Source organism: Rousettus aegyptiacus, unplaced genomic scaffold (assembly GCF_014176215.1).
Source record: "Rousettus aegyptiacus isolate mRouAeg1 unplaced genomic scaffold, mRouAeg1.p scaffold_m13_p_2, whole genome shotgun sequence".
In the NCBI taxonomy this organism is placed as follows: Eukaryota; Metazoa; Chordata; class Mammalia; order Chiroptera; family Pteropodidae; genus Rousettus; species Rousettus aegyptiacus.
Window position 1 is genome coordinate 116,145,391 of NW_023416295.1, and position 15,895 is coordinate 116,161,285.

At 37.4% G+C, this 15,895-nt stretch overlaps 1 protein-coding gene across 1 annotated transcript in view; it reads right to left on the reverse strand.

The window, feature by feature from the left end:
* Positions 1-11,851: 11,851 nt before the first annotated feature.
* Positions 11,852-15,895, reverse strand: part of KCNMB4 (potassium calcium-activated channel subfamily M regulatory beta subunit 4) — a 54,268-nt gene continuing 50,224 nt past the window's right edge. Inside the window, exon 3 of the mRNA XM_016152325.2 lies at positions 11,852-13,295. Within this exon, the coding sequence (XP_016007811.1) occupies positions 13,127-13,295 (169 nt within the window). The 3' untranslated portion in view covers positions 11,852-13,126. The remainder of the gene's footprint in view (positions 13,296-15,895) is intronic.

A 15,895-nucleotide genomic window follows, 5' to 3' on the forward strand; every position in this document is an offset into this window, starting at 1 on the left:
AACAGGCTGAGCTCAGGGCAAAACATCCCCTGATCAACTCCCTGATTACACCTTCACCAGCTCCCCTCCTTCCCCACACCCAGTTTTTTCTAGCCTGTTTGTCCCTCTCTGTAAGAGAACTGACCTTTGCTGCCTGACCTTTGAGATGCTTACTGATCACAAGGTTGGAGCATTCTCCCCTTGCAATGGTCCCCTTATCCCCATTAAGGTCATTTTTCCCCTCCCTGTTTACAATAATCCTTTCAAATAAAGTCTCTCCTTAACCTAATCTGAATTTATTTTGTATTTGCCACTAGCTTGGGTTTGCCTGGAAATGCATGTGATTTCTCACCTACATGGAATCCTAGATATACACTTAGGCACAATCCAAAAACAGCATATTCAAACGATAACTAATTCCCCTGAATTCCAATTAACAAAAGCTTTGAAGTGCTCACTTCTACAACTTGTGACTTACTAGGATGTGATGGCATCACAGCCTGTGATGAAAAGCCAGAGTAGATGCCCACAGAGCAAACTCCCCTGGGGGTACACATTAGACATGCTGGTTAAATGAACCGAGCACTCATAAATCTCTGAAAAGTGATGCAGCTTTCTGGAATAGATTATACAAAAGTCTCTCTAGGTTAAAAGAACATTTTAAAGCTGATCGTTTCTAAGCACTATTGGGATGCTTGAATATGCTCTGTCCCAACCTTGTCTTCACTAAGTGGTTGGTGAATATTGGGAAACTCGGCACCCCATTCCACATTTAAATATCTCTGATAGAAAGCACTTTCTTTTGCTGAGGTAAATATGCTCTGCCTACGTCTTCCATTCATTGGTTTATTTATAATGTCCTCCAGACTATGACCTTCTTTGGGAACAGGGTTGCTGCAGACATAATTAGTTTAAAATAGGTCATACTAGAGTATGGTGGGCCTCTAATCCAATAAGACCACTGTCCTTATAAAAAGGAGAAATTTGGACACAAATATTCTCAAAGAGAGAACAAACACCATGTGAACATGAAGGCAGAAATCAAAGTGTTGTATCTACAAGCCACAGAGCATCAAAGATTGCCGGCAAACCACCAAAGCTAGAGAGGAAGCATGAAGCAGATTCTTCCTCACGGCCATCGGAAGGAACCAACTCTGCCAACACCTTGATATTATACTTCTATCCCCATTATGGTACAACAATAAATTCCTGTTGTGTAAGCCACCCAGTTTGTGGTACTTTATTATGGCAGCCTGGCAAAGTAATGTTGATTGTTATTAAAGATAATAATAATGATAGATGCTAATATTTATTAAGGCCTTACTTTGTCCAAGAACTCTTTCTCAGGGCAATGCTATGAAGTAGGTTTTGCTTTTATATTCATTATATTATTATTTCCATACAGTAGACAGAATAATGGGCCCCAAAATGTTCATGTCCTAATCTTTGAAACCTGTGACTATGAATATGTCAGATTACATGACTAAGGGGAATCAAGGTTACACATGGAATTAAAGCTGTGAATCAGATGACTGATATGAAGAGATGATCCTGGATTATCTGGGTGGGCCCAGTGTAATCACAAGAGTTCTTATGAACTGAAGAAGGAGGCAGGAGAAAAAGGACCAGAGAGCAGTGCGAGAAGAATTTGGTCTAATATTTTGTTTTTGGAGATAGAAGAAAAGGGCTATGACCCAAGGAATGCAGGTGGCTTTTAGAAGCTGCAAAATGGAAAGAAATGGATTCTTTCCTAGAGCTTCAAAAAGGAATGCTGCTGCCCTGCTGACATCTCGATTTTAGCCCAGTGAGACCTATATTGGAGTCTGACCTCCAGAACTGTAAGATAATAAATTCAGGTTGTTTTAAGCCAATAAATTCATGACAATTAGTTAAAATAGCAATGGGAAACTAATATACCGTATTTTACAGAAAAAGGATCTAAGTTTAGAGAGTTTATATAATTTGTCCGAGGTCATACAACTAATAAGTGATTAAACCAAAACTGGAAGTCAAGCCTCTGTAGCACAGAGCCCCTATCTCTATCTACCATAATAATTTGTAAAACAAGTTCTAGTGTCTCTTCCACATGACAGCTTTTCAATATTTGTAGTTGGTATCATGTCCTCCTTTAGTCTCCTCTAGAAAAGGTATAGTTTCTTTAACCAGTTCTCAGAAGACGGTTTCTGGTCTGCTAACCATTCTCAAAAATATGGCAGCCAAGCTAAACATAGTGCTAGTAAGGCTCCAACACTGCCTTTGTACGTTTCAATCCATCTTTTGCCAAAACGGGATTTGTAGCTCATAAAATTTAAGCAATATTTTTTGAGTTTTAAAAAAATGAGGTGATAGTTTTCTTACACTGACAAACTGGCTGTGAACTTAATGTTCCTACAAAATGAGTCATTTGAATTGGAACATTAATTTATTGGAGCAGCCAGGTCCACATCTCTCTGAGAAAAGTGCCATTGCTCTGTCCCTACACAGAGCATCTCGAAAAGTCCTGAAACTCAGCTGTGGTATTAATAGCTCAAGCTTTCTTCTTGCTCTCCCACCCTCGCTCTCAGATCCTGGATGTAATAAAGCCCCTTTGGGAGAATGAGAGTCCACTGGCCACCCCCCGCCATCCCACTCACCTATCCTACCCACCCAGAGAGATAAATCGTTGCCTGAAACAGATTCGATGGGACCACATGCTCTGTGTTAGAGATAAGGCCTTTATTAGAAATGGTAAGTGAGAGATTTCATCTTCAGGTTTGAAACAACCCACGGGGTCAATAAGAACTGCTGGTAAGTCATAAGGAAGAAAGCAGAGATAGAGGAAACATACTTGGCTCTCGTAGCAATGTTTTGGTATTGGCTCAAGAGAGCTAAATGTTAACTTTTCTGAACCAGTTGTTAAATACAGCCATTATTAAAAAGTAAATTATATAAACTTAGAATTTCATGAAGTGTATTAAACAGAAGTACTAAATAATCAAAACTTATCACTTTCTAATAATTTTACCACATTTTACTATTATCTCTGTCCTGGAGGTTATTTTTGTCTATATCCATATGGTCGAAATACCATACAATAGTGTACTACTGTGCATCTCTTCCCAACTCCGAGTTCAAGGACGTTACACTAATAGCTTACAATCAGACACTGTGGTAGATTTATACCACAGAAATCATTAAATGCTATGAATGAGGGCACTGCTCTAATCCTGGGTGGGTGTCAAACATTTACTAACACACTTCCCATCAGTAAACCTTCCCACCTCGCAACCCCAAACACACTCAAATGCTGCACCCCACTTGCCTCATCAAAGCATAAAGTTATTGGCCTTGTCATTTCATCCAATAATAATAACGGACAAAGTAAACATCACTGTAGGGTTCCCCCTCATCCTGTTTTAAGCTTTTTTTTTTTTTTTGGTCTTGGAAGATTTTATTCACACATTTATACTTCATCTGTTTCCTCTTTAAATTTCAGAGTAGATTTGAATTTTATAATAACACGGAGTTGGCATTTGAGATATGCTGTTTCGGAAAGGAGAATTTTAGGAACCAAGACAGATACTGCAGTGTTTTTGGTATCTCTTGGTCTCTGATGTATGAGACAGTATGGAAAACCTTCTTGGACATTCTCCCTCCTAAATTATCTTTTATGTTCATGGTTCTGGAACCCTGTCGATAAAGATAAACCAAGGTTTCCTCTAGACTCCCAATTTCATTCACCTTGCAATTTAAGTTTCCCTTATTTAGACCAAAGTGTTTTTGAGAGGTTGTGATTTTTGTTCATTTGTTTGGGGAAAGTGGCAGGAAAGAAAATCTTCCCAATTATCAGGGGCAAAGTGTTTTTCACTTTTCCTTGTTAAAATCGAATGTCACTGAACAGAGGCCCTCTCTTTGGTCAGCCCTCTCCAAGAAAAAGTCACCTTATTAGGTGGCTAAGGAGGACAAATGTAAATAATGGAATTCTCCCTCAGCTTGTTGGTGGAACTGAAGGGGAATGGAGTGAAAACCCTGAAAGGGAGGAGGAGGGGGAGCAGATGGTCCTTGCTAATCATGCCAGATGAGAAACCAGTGATGATCTATGAAATGGAACTCTGAATTCAGAGACAATTAATCTGGAGTTTGCAGACGACTTAGAGGTCCAGGTAAGGAAGGACTGGGGAGTTCAGGGATATAATATAGCTAACAGTCATTGAATACCTATATTGTGCCAGGAACTCTATTAAGCATTAAGCATTATGCATATGTTATCTTTCCGTACATTATCTTACCAGTTACCATAACTAAAAGGCCCCCAAGAAGAGTAAATACTCTTCTCAAAGTGTCTTTACACACTTCCAAAAAAGAGATTTGGACAATCTGGTTAATAATAGTAAATAAGCTTTAAAGAAACCAAATACTGCTTTATGGCTCCAACAAGATAAATTTTGTTGGAGATCTCAGAAAAAGCTGTTGGGAAAACAAAGCTGAGTTTATTAAATTCATAAGAGCAAAGGAGACTGTCTTGACAAAGTCTTGGTAGTCTCTCAAAAAGAGAAAGAAAGGAAAGAGTATAGGATTTGGGGATTTGAACTCAAGTGTTTTAAGGCTGTTCTTTTAAGGAATAAAACTTATTGGGATGGAGCCAAGTTCATAAGACAATAGTTGAAGATAGATGAAGCAATGAGGTGAAGGTCTTGAGATAAATCTTTATTAACTATTGTTTTTAGTAAGTGACCTCGCCTCCCCCTACCCCCTAATTTTAGAGTAAATCCCTGGCATTTTGTAATAGGTTTTGTGAACTTCTTTAAAGGTTTGGCCCTCAGAGCATTATGGAAACAGGATGCTTAGGAGTTGACTGTCCTCATGACCAAGTACGGTGTTTCCTTTAACTTTCCTGCCATTCCATTTTTGTACAGCATTCTATCTCCTTAAGAAACGCGAAAACACTTATGAGTTTCTTACTCTTTTGGTCACCTTTTTTTGTTTGTTTTATTTCCTACAGAGATCAAGATCCTTAGTTATTTCTAAAACATTCTTCATCTCTTGCCATTGATATTGATGCTCTTATATATAGTTAGTTGAGAAGTCCTGGTGCATACAATGAATTCAACCTTCTGGGTGACTTTGGCTCCAGTAAAAGGATCATTATTCTAGGAGTGAGTTGAGATCTGTTTTGACATATCCAGCCTGATAATTTCCTGTTTTTGTCTTAAGGTATAACCTATCTACAAACAAGGTTAACTTTGAGCTTTCTAGAGGACTTTCTAATATATTTTTGAAAGGCTGGAAACTAACTGCCTGCAACACCTATGAGACCCAGGCATCCTCTTAATTGACTCCTTAATTGTCTGAATTACTAGCCAAGGAAAATTCTAAATGACTTTTAGTCTTCCCAGAGTGAAGGATTTACCTCCTTGGGATAAATTTTGTCCTAGATGATATAATTTGTTTTGGCAAAAGCATAACATTTTTTCTAACCTGAAGTCCCTTCTGAGTTAAAACTGTTAAGAAGATAGATGAAATTGAAAGAGTTCAACTCAGTTTTAGAAACTAATAAGAGGTCATCCAAATATCAGGTAAGACTAGAATTTCAGGGAAACTTAAGTTCCACAGGTCCTAGTCAGGAACTCATGAAAAAAAAGTAAGAGGGTACTTCATTAAATTACTGAAGAATAACTGTCAAAGCATATTATTAATTTTCCCAGGTAAGTATAGCAGGGTTAACTATTTCTATCTAACCTAGGAACTACTAAAGAAAGCATAGCACAGATGTATGAGTCTAGAATATATAACCCTACAATAAAATAGTATTTGGGTTTAGTATCACAGGGAAGTAAGAAATGGCTATTTTACTTATTACCCTGAGGTCCTGAACAAATCTGCATTCTTAGCCATTGGGTTTCTTAACTAGGAAGACAAGAATACAAGGACTGGTGAGAGTTGTGATGGGTCTTTTTTATTAGGCTTTCAATTCTTGGTTTTAGTTCTTTGTCTATTGTTTTTAGAAGTTACTATGTAATCTTGGATACGGTTTGAATGTGTCAACACAAACCTTGATGCATTCAGCCCTAAAAATTCTATCCATTTAGGTAGGATTTTCAGTCCCTAAGGAGTCTGCTATGCCATGAAAATCTTTACTTTGGGTTTGATTTAAACACAGAACACCAAGAAGTTAGTTTCCAAATTACTTTTAACCTGATTTTGAATACGGGGGTGCCAGGGGACCTCAGGGAAGAGATCTTCAGAGGAGCATCTATCTAATCTTGAAGATCCTTTTGCACAACAGGTTCCTCTCAATTAAGTTAACAAGTGTAGTGTCACAAGGGATGGAGAATGTTCCTACGTTAAAGGCCAAAAGTGAAAGTTAATAAGCTGAAACATGAAAATTGCTTCAAGATTAGTAGAGCTGCCTACCACAGAAATAGTTTGTTGACCAGGGAGAGGTGATATAATTGTGCCAATGTTTAAGGTTGGTATTGTAACACCCACTAGCAAAAAAAAATACGCAAAGCTGTCATTTAATATTTAAAGAAATTTCAACTTGTGAATTAAGAATAAATGGTTAAGTGGGTATTTGGTTTCCCCTCATGGCGTCTTTATTATTTATTCACTGACTGGTTTTCTTCCTTCAGTTTATGAACTAGCACAATTGTTACCCAATATTTTTTTCTATTAACAACATCTACATGCATCTTAATCAATAGTTTCCCTCCATTGTTACTTCTAGTGGTTTTATTATAAGAACATGAGTTTGAGTCTTGGGTTTCTAGGGTACTTTCAAAAATTTCCCCGAGGTGGTAAATATCTGGCAATGGGGCTATTTCCAATTTTAGTCTTTGTTTGAGTGTTAAATCCCCTATTTCTGACATTGTTATTAACAAAAAGTGAGGAAAGAGCAAAAGTCACATAAGTTTTCATATCTACTCTTGAAAGCGATCTAAAGTTATTGAAAAGCCTATTCTGAAGTGAACTTTTTTAGGAAGACTCTTCGTATCAATTAAAAACTGCAGACAATTGACTTTGCTCACGTTGTGTTCTAAGGTGCCTATCAAATGAACAAGTGTGTTCTTATCAAGAGTTTCCCGTTGTAATTCTGCTGAACTCCTGCTTCTGATGTTTATTCCACTGTAATCCTAACCCATGTGCTTACCTTTCTAAGAGGCAAAATTTCACCAAGAAGAATTTAGAATTAGAGCTAAGCCTCTTCCTAATTTTTGACTTTCAGAAATTGTATGAGATAATATATATTTGCTGTTTTAAGTTGCTAAATTTGGGGGTAATTTGAAACAAATACAGTGACTTTTCTACTGTTCACTTATTCAAAAGGTAGCATAGGATATTTAAATACAAAAACAGTAGCCTATCTTTACTATAAATTTTTTTTAAGGCCCAAATTACAAAATGTATTTGCTTATTCATTAATTTTATACTTTTCCAAGGTTAACTATGTCCTGGATATGCAATAAAGAGTTTAAATGCACACAGAAAGCACGGAATAAGAGTGAAGGGTTATTATTATATGTTTTTTGTTATTATGTCTAAAAAGATCAGCAAGATATTTCTTGTCTCATAAGGTGAGGAGATAGGGAAGAATAAGTAAATTAACAGCTATACAACACATGATAAAATTTTATAATGCATGCTAAATTCTTAAAATAATAGAGGTATGGACAAATTACTATGGAATAACAGAGGAGGAAGTGATTAATTTTGCAGGTAGAATGAAGGAAGGAGGTCAGGCCTTAAAGGCAAGGTAGAATTTCCCAAGACAGAAAGCAACACATACAGAGGATCTGGGGAGCATTCATTCATTCATTTATCCATCCAATAAGTATTTATTTAGCATTTGAATGTGTCAAGCACTGTGCTAGTGGTGAAAAATAGTTTCACCAACATTGTTCTACCTTCAAGGATATTATCATCTAATAGGAGAGATAAATAGATATGTATATGGACAAGTAAACAAACAAATATATAATATAAGCAGCAATAGGTAACACAAAGGGTAAAAACAGGATAAAGTAGAAGAGGGTGACAGGAGAAATCCATTTATACAGGATGGGCTAGGAAGGCCTCTGGAGGGAGTCAATATTTAAGTTCAGACCTAATGGATAAGAAGAAAACAGATACACACATATGGTGAGAAGAGAGGCCAAGCCGTAGGACAGGACCACATATGCACAGGCTCTGAGACAGGCACAGTCCATCCGGACTGCAGGGCATGTGACAGGAATGTTGCTCTATTGGAAAAGGTTGTCAAATTCTTTGATATCTTTCATCATTTTTCAAGACAAACTACCTGAGCCAGTAAATGGTTCCCCATCCATGTTGTCTGATAATATTTTGCCCCATTATTTATTTTGTCACTGCATTTTCTGCCCATCACTAAGGTTGAGTCGGAGGCCTAAGGATGCATCAGAGCTATTGCAATTTACATCCAGAACATGGAACAGATAAGAACAGGAGATCATAGATCTGGGAATCACCATCTGATATCACCAAATAAGACCATTTAGAGATAATCAATGTAAATTATATCCCCGTCATAGCACAGATCTAAAATATGTGGCTTTAGCATTAGAGCCAGGCAGCCAGCAGTGAAGAAATAGACCTTGCAGGATGGAAAGCTGGAGAACTTCGTTATGCTTTGACTTACTTTTAGGTAAAACTGTCACTAGCAGCAACTTGGAAGGGAGGCCTGTAGCAACAGGGAAAGTGGGTAGAAGAAAGCAGAATGATGATGTGCATTGACTGCCTTTTGTTGATTTTTGGTCAATTACTATGAAAAATAGTTGAAGTGAGATAAGAAGAACTCGTTTACAAGTAGATAATGTAACTTTGGTACAAGATATATACCTGTGTCTTATAGCTCAACTGCTGCTGTACTTTAAACAGCAGATTGTTATGCAGAGTCTTTTTCAAATTACTTAGCTATAAAAAAAGAATAAAATCTTACCATTTATCACAACGTGGATAGACCTACAGGGTATTATGCTAAGTGAATTAAGCCAAACAGAAAGACAAACACCATATGATTTCATTTATATGTGGAATTTAAAAAACAAACAAAACAGAAACAGACTCATACATAACAGAGAACAAATTAGTGGTCGCCAGATGGGAGGGGAGTTGGGGAGATGGGTCAAAAGAGTGAGGGAATTAAGAAGTACAAATTGGCAGTTATTAAAATAGTCATGGGGATGTGAAGTACAGAGTAAGGAATATAGTTATTAACCTTGTGATAACTAAGTATGATGGCAGATGGGTACTAGAATTTATCAGGGTGATCACTTCATAAACTATACAAATGTCTAATCACTATGTTACACACCTGAAACTAATATAATATTGTACGTCAACTGTTACTGAAAAGTAACTTTTTATTATTTTATTTTTAATTAATTTATTTTTTATTCTTTAATGTCATCACATATTTGACTCCTTTTAGCCCATCTACCTCCCTCCTCCCCCTTCCTCCCCACTCTCTGGTAACCATTAGTTTATAGTCCATGTCCATGAGTCTCTATTTGTTTGTCCAGTTTGTTTGTTGCTTTTAGGTTTATATCCCACATATAAGTGACAACAAGTCATTTTCAACTTTTTCTGTCTGGCTTATTTCGCTTAGCATGATTATCTCGAGGTCCATCTGAAAAGTAACTTTTTAAACAAAGAGTCTCCATTAAGTATCACTGATCAGACAAGATCAGATAAAGATATTGCATTCCCACTTAAACTTATTGTTCCAGAAGGTTCCAAGGTGGCTGCTGTTAAATTGAGGAATGGGAGTAGGGGCCAAGCACAGAGACTAATAAGCAAGATGATGCTGGCTTAGGAAACGTAAGAATAGTCTTTTGGCTGTGGTCACTTTCATATGAACTAAAAAAAACAAATAGAGCATAAACCTATTGTGTTTTTGATGAAATTTTATCATTAATGTTGTGAGCACCCCTTACTCAGAGGGACCACCTAACCCAAAATTTGGTTTGGATGTCGATACTAATAACCACATACACATCAAGAGGGTATGAAAAGGTTTATTATTCACATAATGAGATTTTCTGGGGACAGTAGGGCGGGCCCCCAGACAGATTCAAGAATGACTTGATTGGCTTGGCTTTTATTGTTCTTAGGGTGTGAGTTTGGGGTGAGTGTTCCTGTGTGTGGGCCAGAGGTTGTGTGATTTGAACTTCCCACATGGACCAAAGAAGGAGGCACCCAGGCTTTCTAATCAGCTTGCCCAGATGGGGATCTTAAGGCAAAAGGGGAATGAAGAGGCTTGAAAGCTGTCAGCAGTCAAATATCAAAAATGGAGTTGGCCTCTTTATCACGGCCAGATAAACTATGATCCTGGCCTAGAAAAGCCTGCTTGTTCAGTCTCTAAGAAAATCGAGGTCTACAAATCTGCATCCACAGGCAAAAGCTATGATGCCCCCAAATATTGTAGATGTGGCTTTGAGCCTGACAAGAATTTTCTAGGTCAAACCAGGGGCCACAGAGGAAAATAAAGAAGAGTTTCTCCCTGACAGCAGATTCAAGGTTTAATCAAGGACCTTATTTCCTGTCAAGGCAAAGGATCCTTATCAGCCCCGCTCAGATTTCCATCATGGCATGGGCCGTTGATGGCTATACATCATTCTTTCCTTTCACTACAGTATTCATTCTCCCCCTTTTCCTTGCCGTAACAGATCCCTTGCCCTGGAGTTTTAGTGGAACACATGGAATAACATATGTTCATGTAGCTGGACATAACATGTCCCAGACTTCCTTGAAGGTGAGTATAGGTGAGTATTTCCTTGAAGGCGGACTATGAGCAGAAATGATGACTGAAACGTCCTTAAAAGGAAATAGTTTGCTTCCAATGTCCTTTCTTTTTATAAGCACACAGTGGATGTGTTTCTCTGAGCTAGTTTTGACCACTACCCTTGGTAAGGAGAGGACAAGGTAGATGAATCCTGGGGCCCTTGATCACCTTGTGAAACAGAGCTGCCCTCGCCGCCCTAGACTTCTTAACCTCTGGATAGCTATGTAAGGAAGAAATAAACTTCTGTCTTACATGAGCTATCATATTTTGGGGCGCCTAACACTTATACAAAAAAGAGAATTAAAATATTAAGAAGTTAAGCTTCTTTTCTTTTTATGATCCTAAAAATGTCTTCTTCTGATTCCTTTAGATTTTATCTTTAATGACAAATATAAATAAAAAGTCTCGAATTTAACTGGCTATAAGAAAGTAAGACCCTAAAACTACATGTGACCTCATGAATTCACTGTGCTTCTTCTCTTTTCCAAAAATCAACCAACAGAATACAGTCATTTATACTTTTTGGGCCTCAGTATAGGCGTTTAGTTAATATAGATACATGAATACCAAATCAATAAATGAAAACTCAGATTGTTGCCCTTTTCCAAAATATAACATATGTCCATGTACTATTTTTATCTACTCTCTGTGATCAATTAATCATAGATTATTGGATTAAGAGAAAATGGATAAAGTAGACTTCACTTCCCATGATGTGATTCAAAGGTGATTTTTTTCTGATTCCCATCTTCGAGTGACTCTGCTTCGGAACAGTTCATTGTGTTGCTAAGACACAAGAATGTCTTTCTGCAAAAGAAAACTTTGAAGTCAAGGCACTAGAGCTGCCACAAAGGATGTCACAAATAGTGTGTGCAGGGCCTTGTCCACAGTGCAACCTGTAGCACGTGAATTAGATAAAAATTATCACACTTATCCAGCACCCTCTCACAGAAAATTATAGCTCTTTCAATTACTTGTATTCTAAAATTAATAAAACAGTGATATGTAGACTAAAAGTCAGGAAATCATCATTCCACTAACATGTATCTTTCTTAGATCCCCGAGCAAATAACTGAGGAGGGGAGCTTGTCCTTAAATTATAATTCGTCTTTATTCTACAAGACATGGGTTTAAAGAATATTAGAAGAAAGCAAAATGAAATAATGTTGTCAGTTGTTTCTTCACTAAAAATATACATTTCATCTAAACAAATGTTTGATTTTACCTGGTAAATAAGTAGGGTAGGTTTTATATTCACTGAGACCTGTGATTCATATTTGGAATTTGAGTTCATGAACAGATGCAAAAAAGTCTGGTCTCCTCAATGAACTTTTGATAAAGGCACAGAAAGCTCAGCAGTGATGTGAGCTGGTTTGCATCTCCAGGTTTGTCCAAGCAAACTGAACAGCTGCAGCAATATTTTTGTTTTAATACTGGTAACATCAAGGCAAGGACAGAGAAAATCAAAACAAAATGTTGAAACAGATTTTGAATATTTTTTTCTGACCTAAAAGAAAAAAGAATTGAAAAAAGCATTTAACTAAGCTGAAAGGTATCCTTCACATCATGTACATTCTATTGCACAAGGATAAAATCCATCAAAAATAACATGAACAGATGAATAAAGGAGTGTGAGGCTCTGAGAGCTAGGACAGGCCTTGTTCAGAATCATTTCCCTCTCTTAAGAAATAATCTGGTGGAAAATAATGAGTAGGCAAAAGCAGGAGCTGGAGGATATGTTTTTCCAATCTTTGAGCATCCTTTGTTTAAGAGTCCCAGAAGTGATTGGAGACTGAGTTAACAGCATAGTATTCCTTTTTTGAGCAAGGGTCAAAAAGTACTCTTTAATAGAAATGAGATTATATAGTGAGGTCGAGATTTGTATAGGAATCTTCATCTCCAAGTAAAAGTTTAGTCTAGCAGAATCAAATGAAACCCAAAAGACTTGTTGTTGTTGTTGTTGTTTTTGAACCCTGGTGTTCTAAGCATAAAAAAGGAAATAGAAAAAACACAGACCACTCTATTTTAATATTTTTAAATACCATAAATCATAATGATTTATATACTACACTGTACAATTATATAGTTACTTTCCAAAAAAAAAATTAACATCTTATTGGATTTTTTGAAACTGTTACTCCACAGAGCCCAGAGCTTGACTCTTTAGCCATTGCTACGACACACAGAATACAATCTATGAGGTCCTAAGTCTTCCAGTTGTGCCTGTTGCTGCTGCCATTGAGGGAGGGGCCTCTCAGAGACCTCTCATAGCCCCTTCCATCTCCTGCGTCGGAAACACACTCTGCAGGTAGATGTGTGCCGATGGATGCAGTTTCTGTGCTTTGCTTTCCACAAGCCTACACCCCTCTAAGAGAACTTGCGCTTCTTCATGGCTTCTGCCTTGACTGCCAGGCTCTTGGCACAGATGGTCAGGACCACAATTAGAACGCCCACCACAAATGTCACCACGGGCCAGAGAAAGCAATGCAGGAGGACAATCTCATCATGCGTGCGATGCAGAAGCACATCATCTGGTCTGCAAGATAGTGGAAAATAGGAAGGAAAGAGGGGTCAACTGCCTGGCATTGCACCAAAAACTCTTTACAACCCGAAGCCCAGCTTGCTTTCTGGACCAAAGGGCATAATTAAAAGTGAAGACCTCACTATAAATACTGAACTTCGTGCTTCAAACCCATTACTAAAAGCTCTGAGGTCTTGATCAAGCAATTGCATATTATTTATAATGTAATTTACATGTTGCGAAATGCCAAAAGTGTAGCAACCTCTTATGCTATTGTTTCCCTCCATTCTGAATTGCTTAACATATTCCATTTTCTCACTTATCTTTTAATGTCTGCTGATTAAAGTGACAGTCTCAAACAAACCCAAACTAGACCTCAGCACTTAGGTGAGGACCAAATAATCTTAATCTCTCACACACACACATGCACACACATCAGTTAAAGCCGCTGTTTGAATTTAGACAGAACAACCTATGTGTAGCTTTCAGGTTGACTCAGCCTCACTATGTGAAGGTTTTTATTAATGAACAGGCAGATAAATGGGTGAATTTAATACATTTTCCCATGCTTCTGGGTGGGATTAGCCATCATTTTAAAGCACTAACCATTTTCTTGATAAATTTTACAAAGTCTTAGCAATATATTTCCATCTTATCCATGAAGGGCTCTATTTTCAATTCCATCACTAGCCTTATTCACAGGAAGCGAAGATGAGGTATGTTCCACAGCCATGATCTCTCATCTTTGGCCATTAGAGAATGATCCTGGGAATATAGTTTTCATATGAGAGGTTTACATTCTGCAAGATACTTCCATTTCATCCACTGGAAAGTTTGTTCTGTTTTACTGGAGCAGCAGTGCTGCCTCCAGAGAAGAACATTAGTTCAATTGCCTTCAAGAACATCAGAAGCTTTAAAGCACAGGGCAGTGCATTTAACAGAGAAATGCTTCCTGAGGAGCTCTCACGAATCATAGCTTCATGATTCGAGACCTATTTTCCCAGAAGAATGACAGGGAATGTTGAGTATATGTCTCTTCTACCTATAAGGCAGCCATCATGAGGCATTAACAAGAAGTTGTTGCAGATTGGCTTTGAAATTACACAATCCCTGTCCCTTTTTCGTGCATAACGTGATTTTAAACTTTGCACATAAAGTGTGATTTTTATTGATATTTTATTTCATATTATTTCAATAAAAATGTGTACTGAGTGAATGCAGAGTCATTATAACAAGCAAAAATCATTCCAACTTACAGAAGTTATTCCTTTTCCTGAATTACTGTAGCAACAAGATTGTGCTATCATCAATCTGTGATATGTATTAATATACACATTCTTGTTTCCTGTAAGGACCTTGACTTTGTCATTGCCTGCTATTCTACACATAGATGTTGCTAAATAATTGCTTGCTACTGACGAAGGAGAAACTGTCACTGCTGCAGCCTTGTTATCCATGCAAACAGTGTAAGAAAGTAGAAGCCTAGGTCCAAAAATAATCAGGACATAATAGAGCTGTAGTCATATTTCACAGTCTTTGAAATCCCAACCCCCAGTACTGCCACGATTCTTTTCCCAGCGACGAGAACTCACAGCTGTCAGACACCTCAACACCAATGTGCAAGGGAAGATAAAAGCTGTTTTGGGATGATCCTCTTCCTTCCTACCTTCATTTCTACCTACTTTCTACCTACTTTCCTTCTTACCTTTCTTTCCCTTCACCTCTCTTCTCCTTCTGTCATGAACTGTTCTGCTTTTCCAGAATTTACTGGTACAAAGACAAACTAGATTCTTCATCAAAAGAGTGAGAGTGCTGTGTGAATATACTCACTACCACAGAATCTTATAAGCGGTTAAAATGGTTCAACAATACTAACAAAAAAGGCAGGGGTAGGTGAGTGGGGAATATACTTATATTTTTAACACTATTTTACACTATTTTATATATTCAACACAATGTAATTTCCATAAGTAATGTGTTTTTGCACTTAATTTCCTAGTGAAATACTTCAGTGAGTATCCTGTTTTGTATTCCTCCTCTAGTCACTATTGTTGATGTTGAATCCTTTACCACAATAGTATACAACTGAGCTAGAAAATTAGCCACAGATGAAAATGATTAGAAACATTACACCTTTTTTTCTGAAACATAATTTGAAGACCATTTACTAAAACAGAATGTGGGTAAAAGGAGAGGAGAGAAAATAACTGAAAAATGCTGAACCCAGATATTTGTGTGTGTTTTTTTAGAAGCTTCTTGGCATTCTACCTAGTATCAAGAGCCCTTGGGGCAGAACTTTATTTTAATGTTTCAAATGACAAAACATCTTTCACTTGAGTTAGCTGTGTTGAATTTGCAACCACTTCGAAAGCCTTCTCTGAGGTAAAAATGTTGTATAAAAATGTTCACATTCCTTTAAAAATAATTAATGTCTGCTTCCATTTCACACAGTTCTAAGATACCCCAGTTTCATTCAATGGGAATTTAGGGTAGCAGAACATGCAACTTTGGCATAAGGACTATTTTAAGCTGATGGCATTGAAAAGAAACAGATACAAGAAAAGCTCTTCACCCTTTCCGTATTTGCCTAAAAGTAGGACATAAATTTGTAAGGT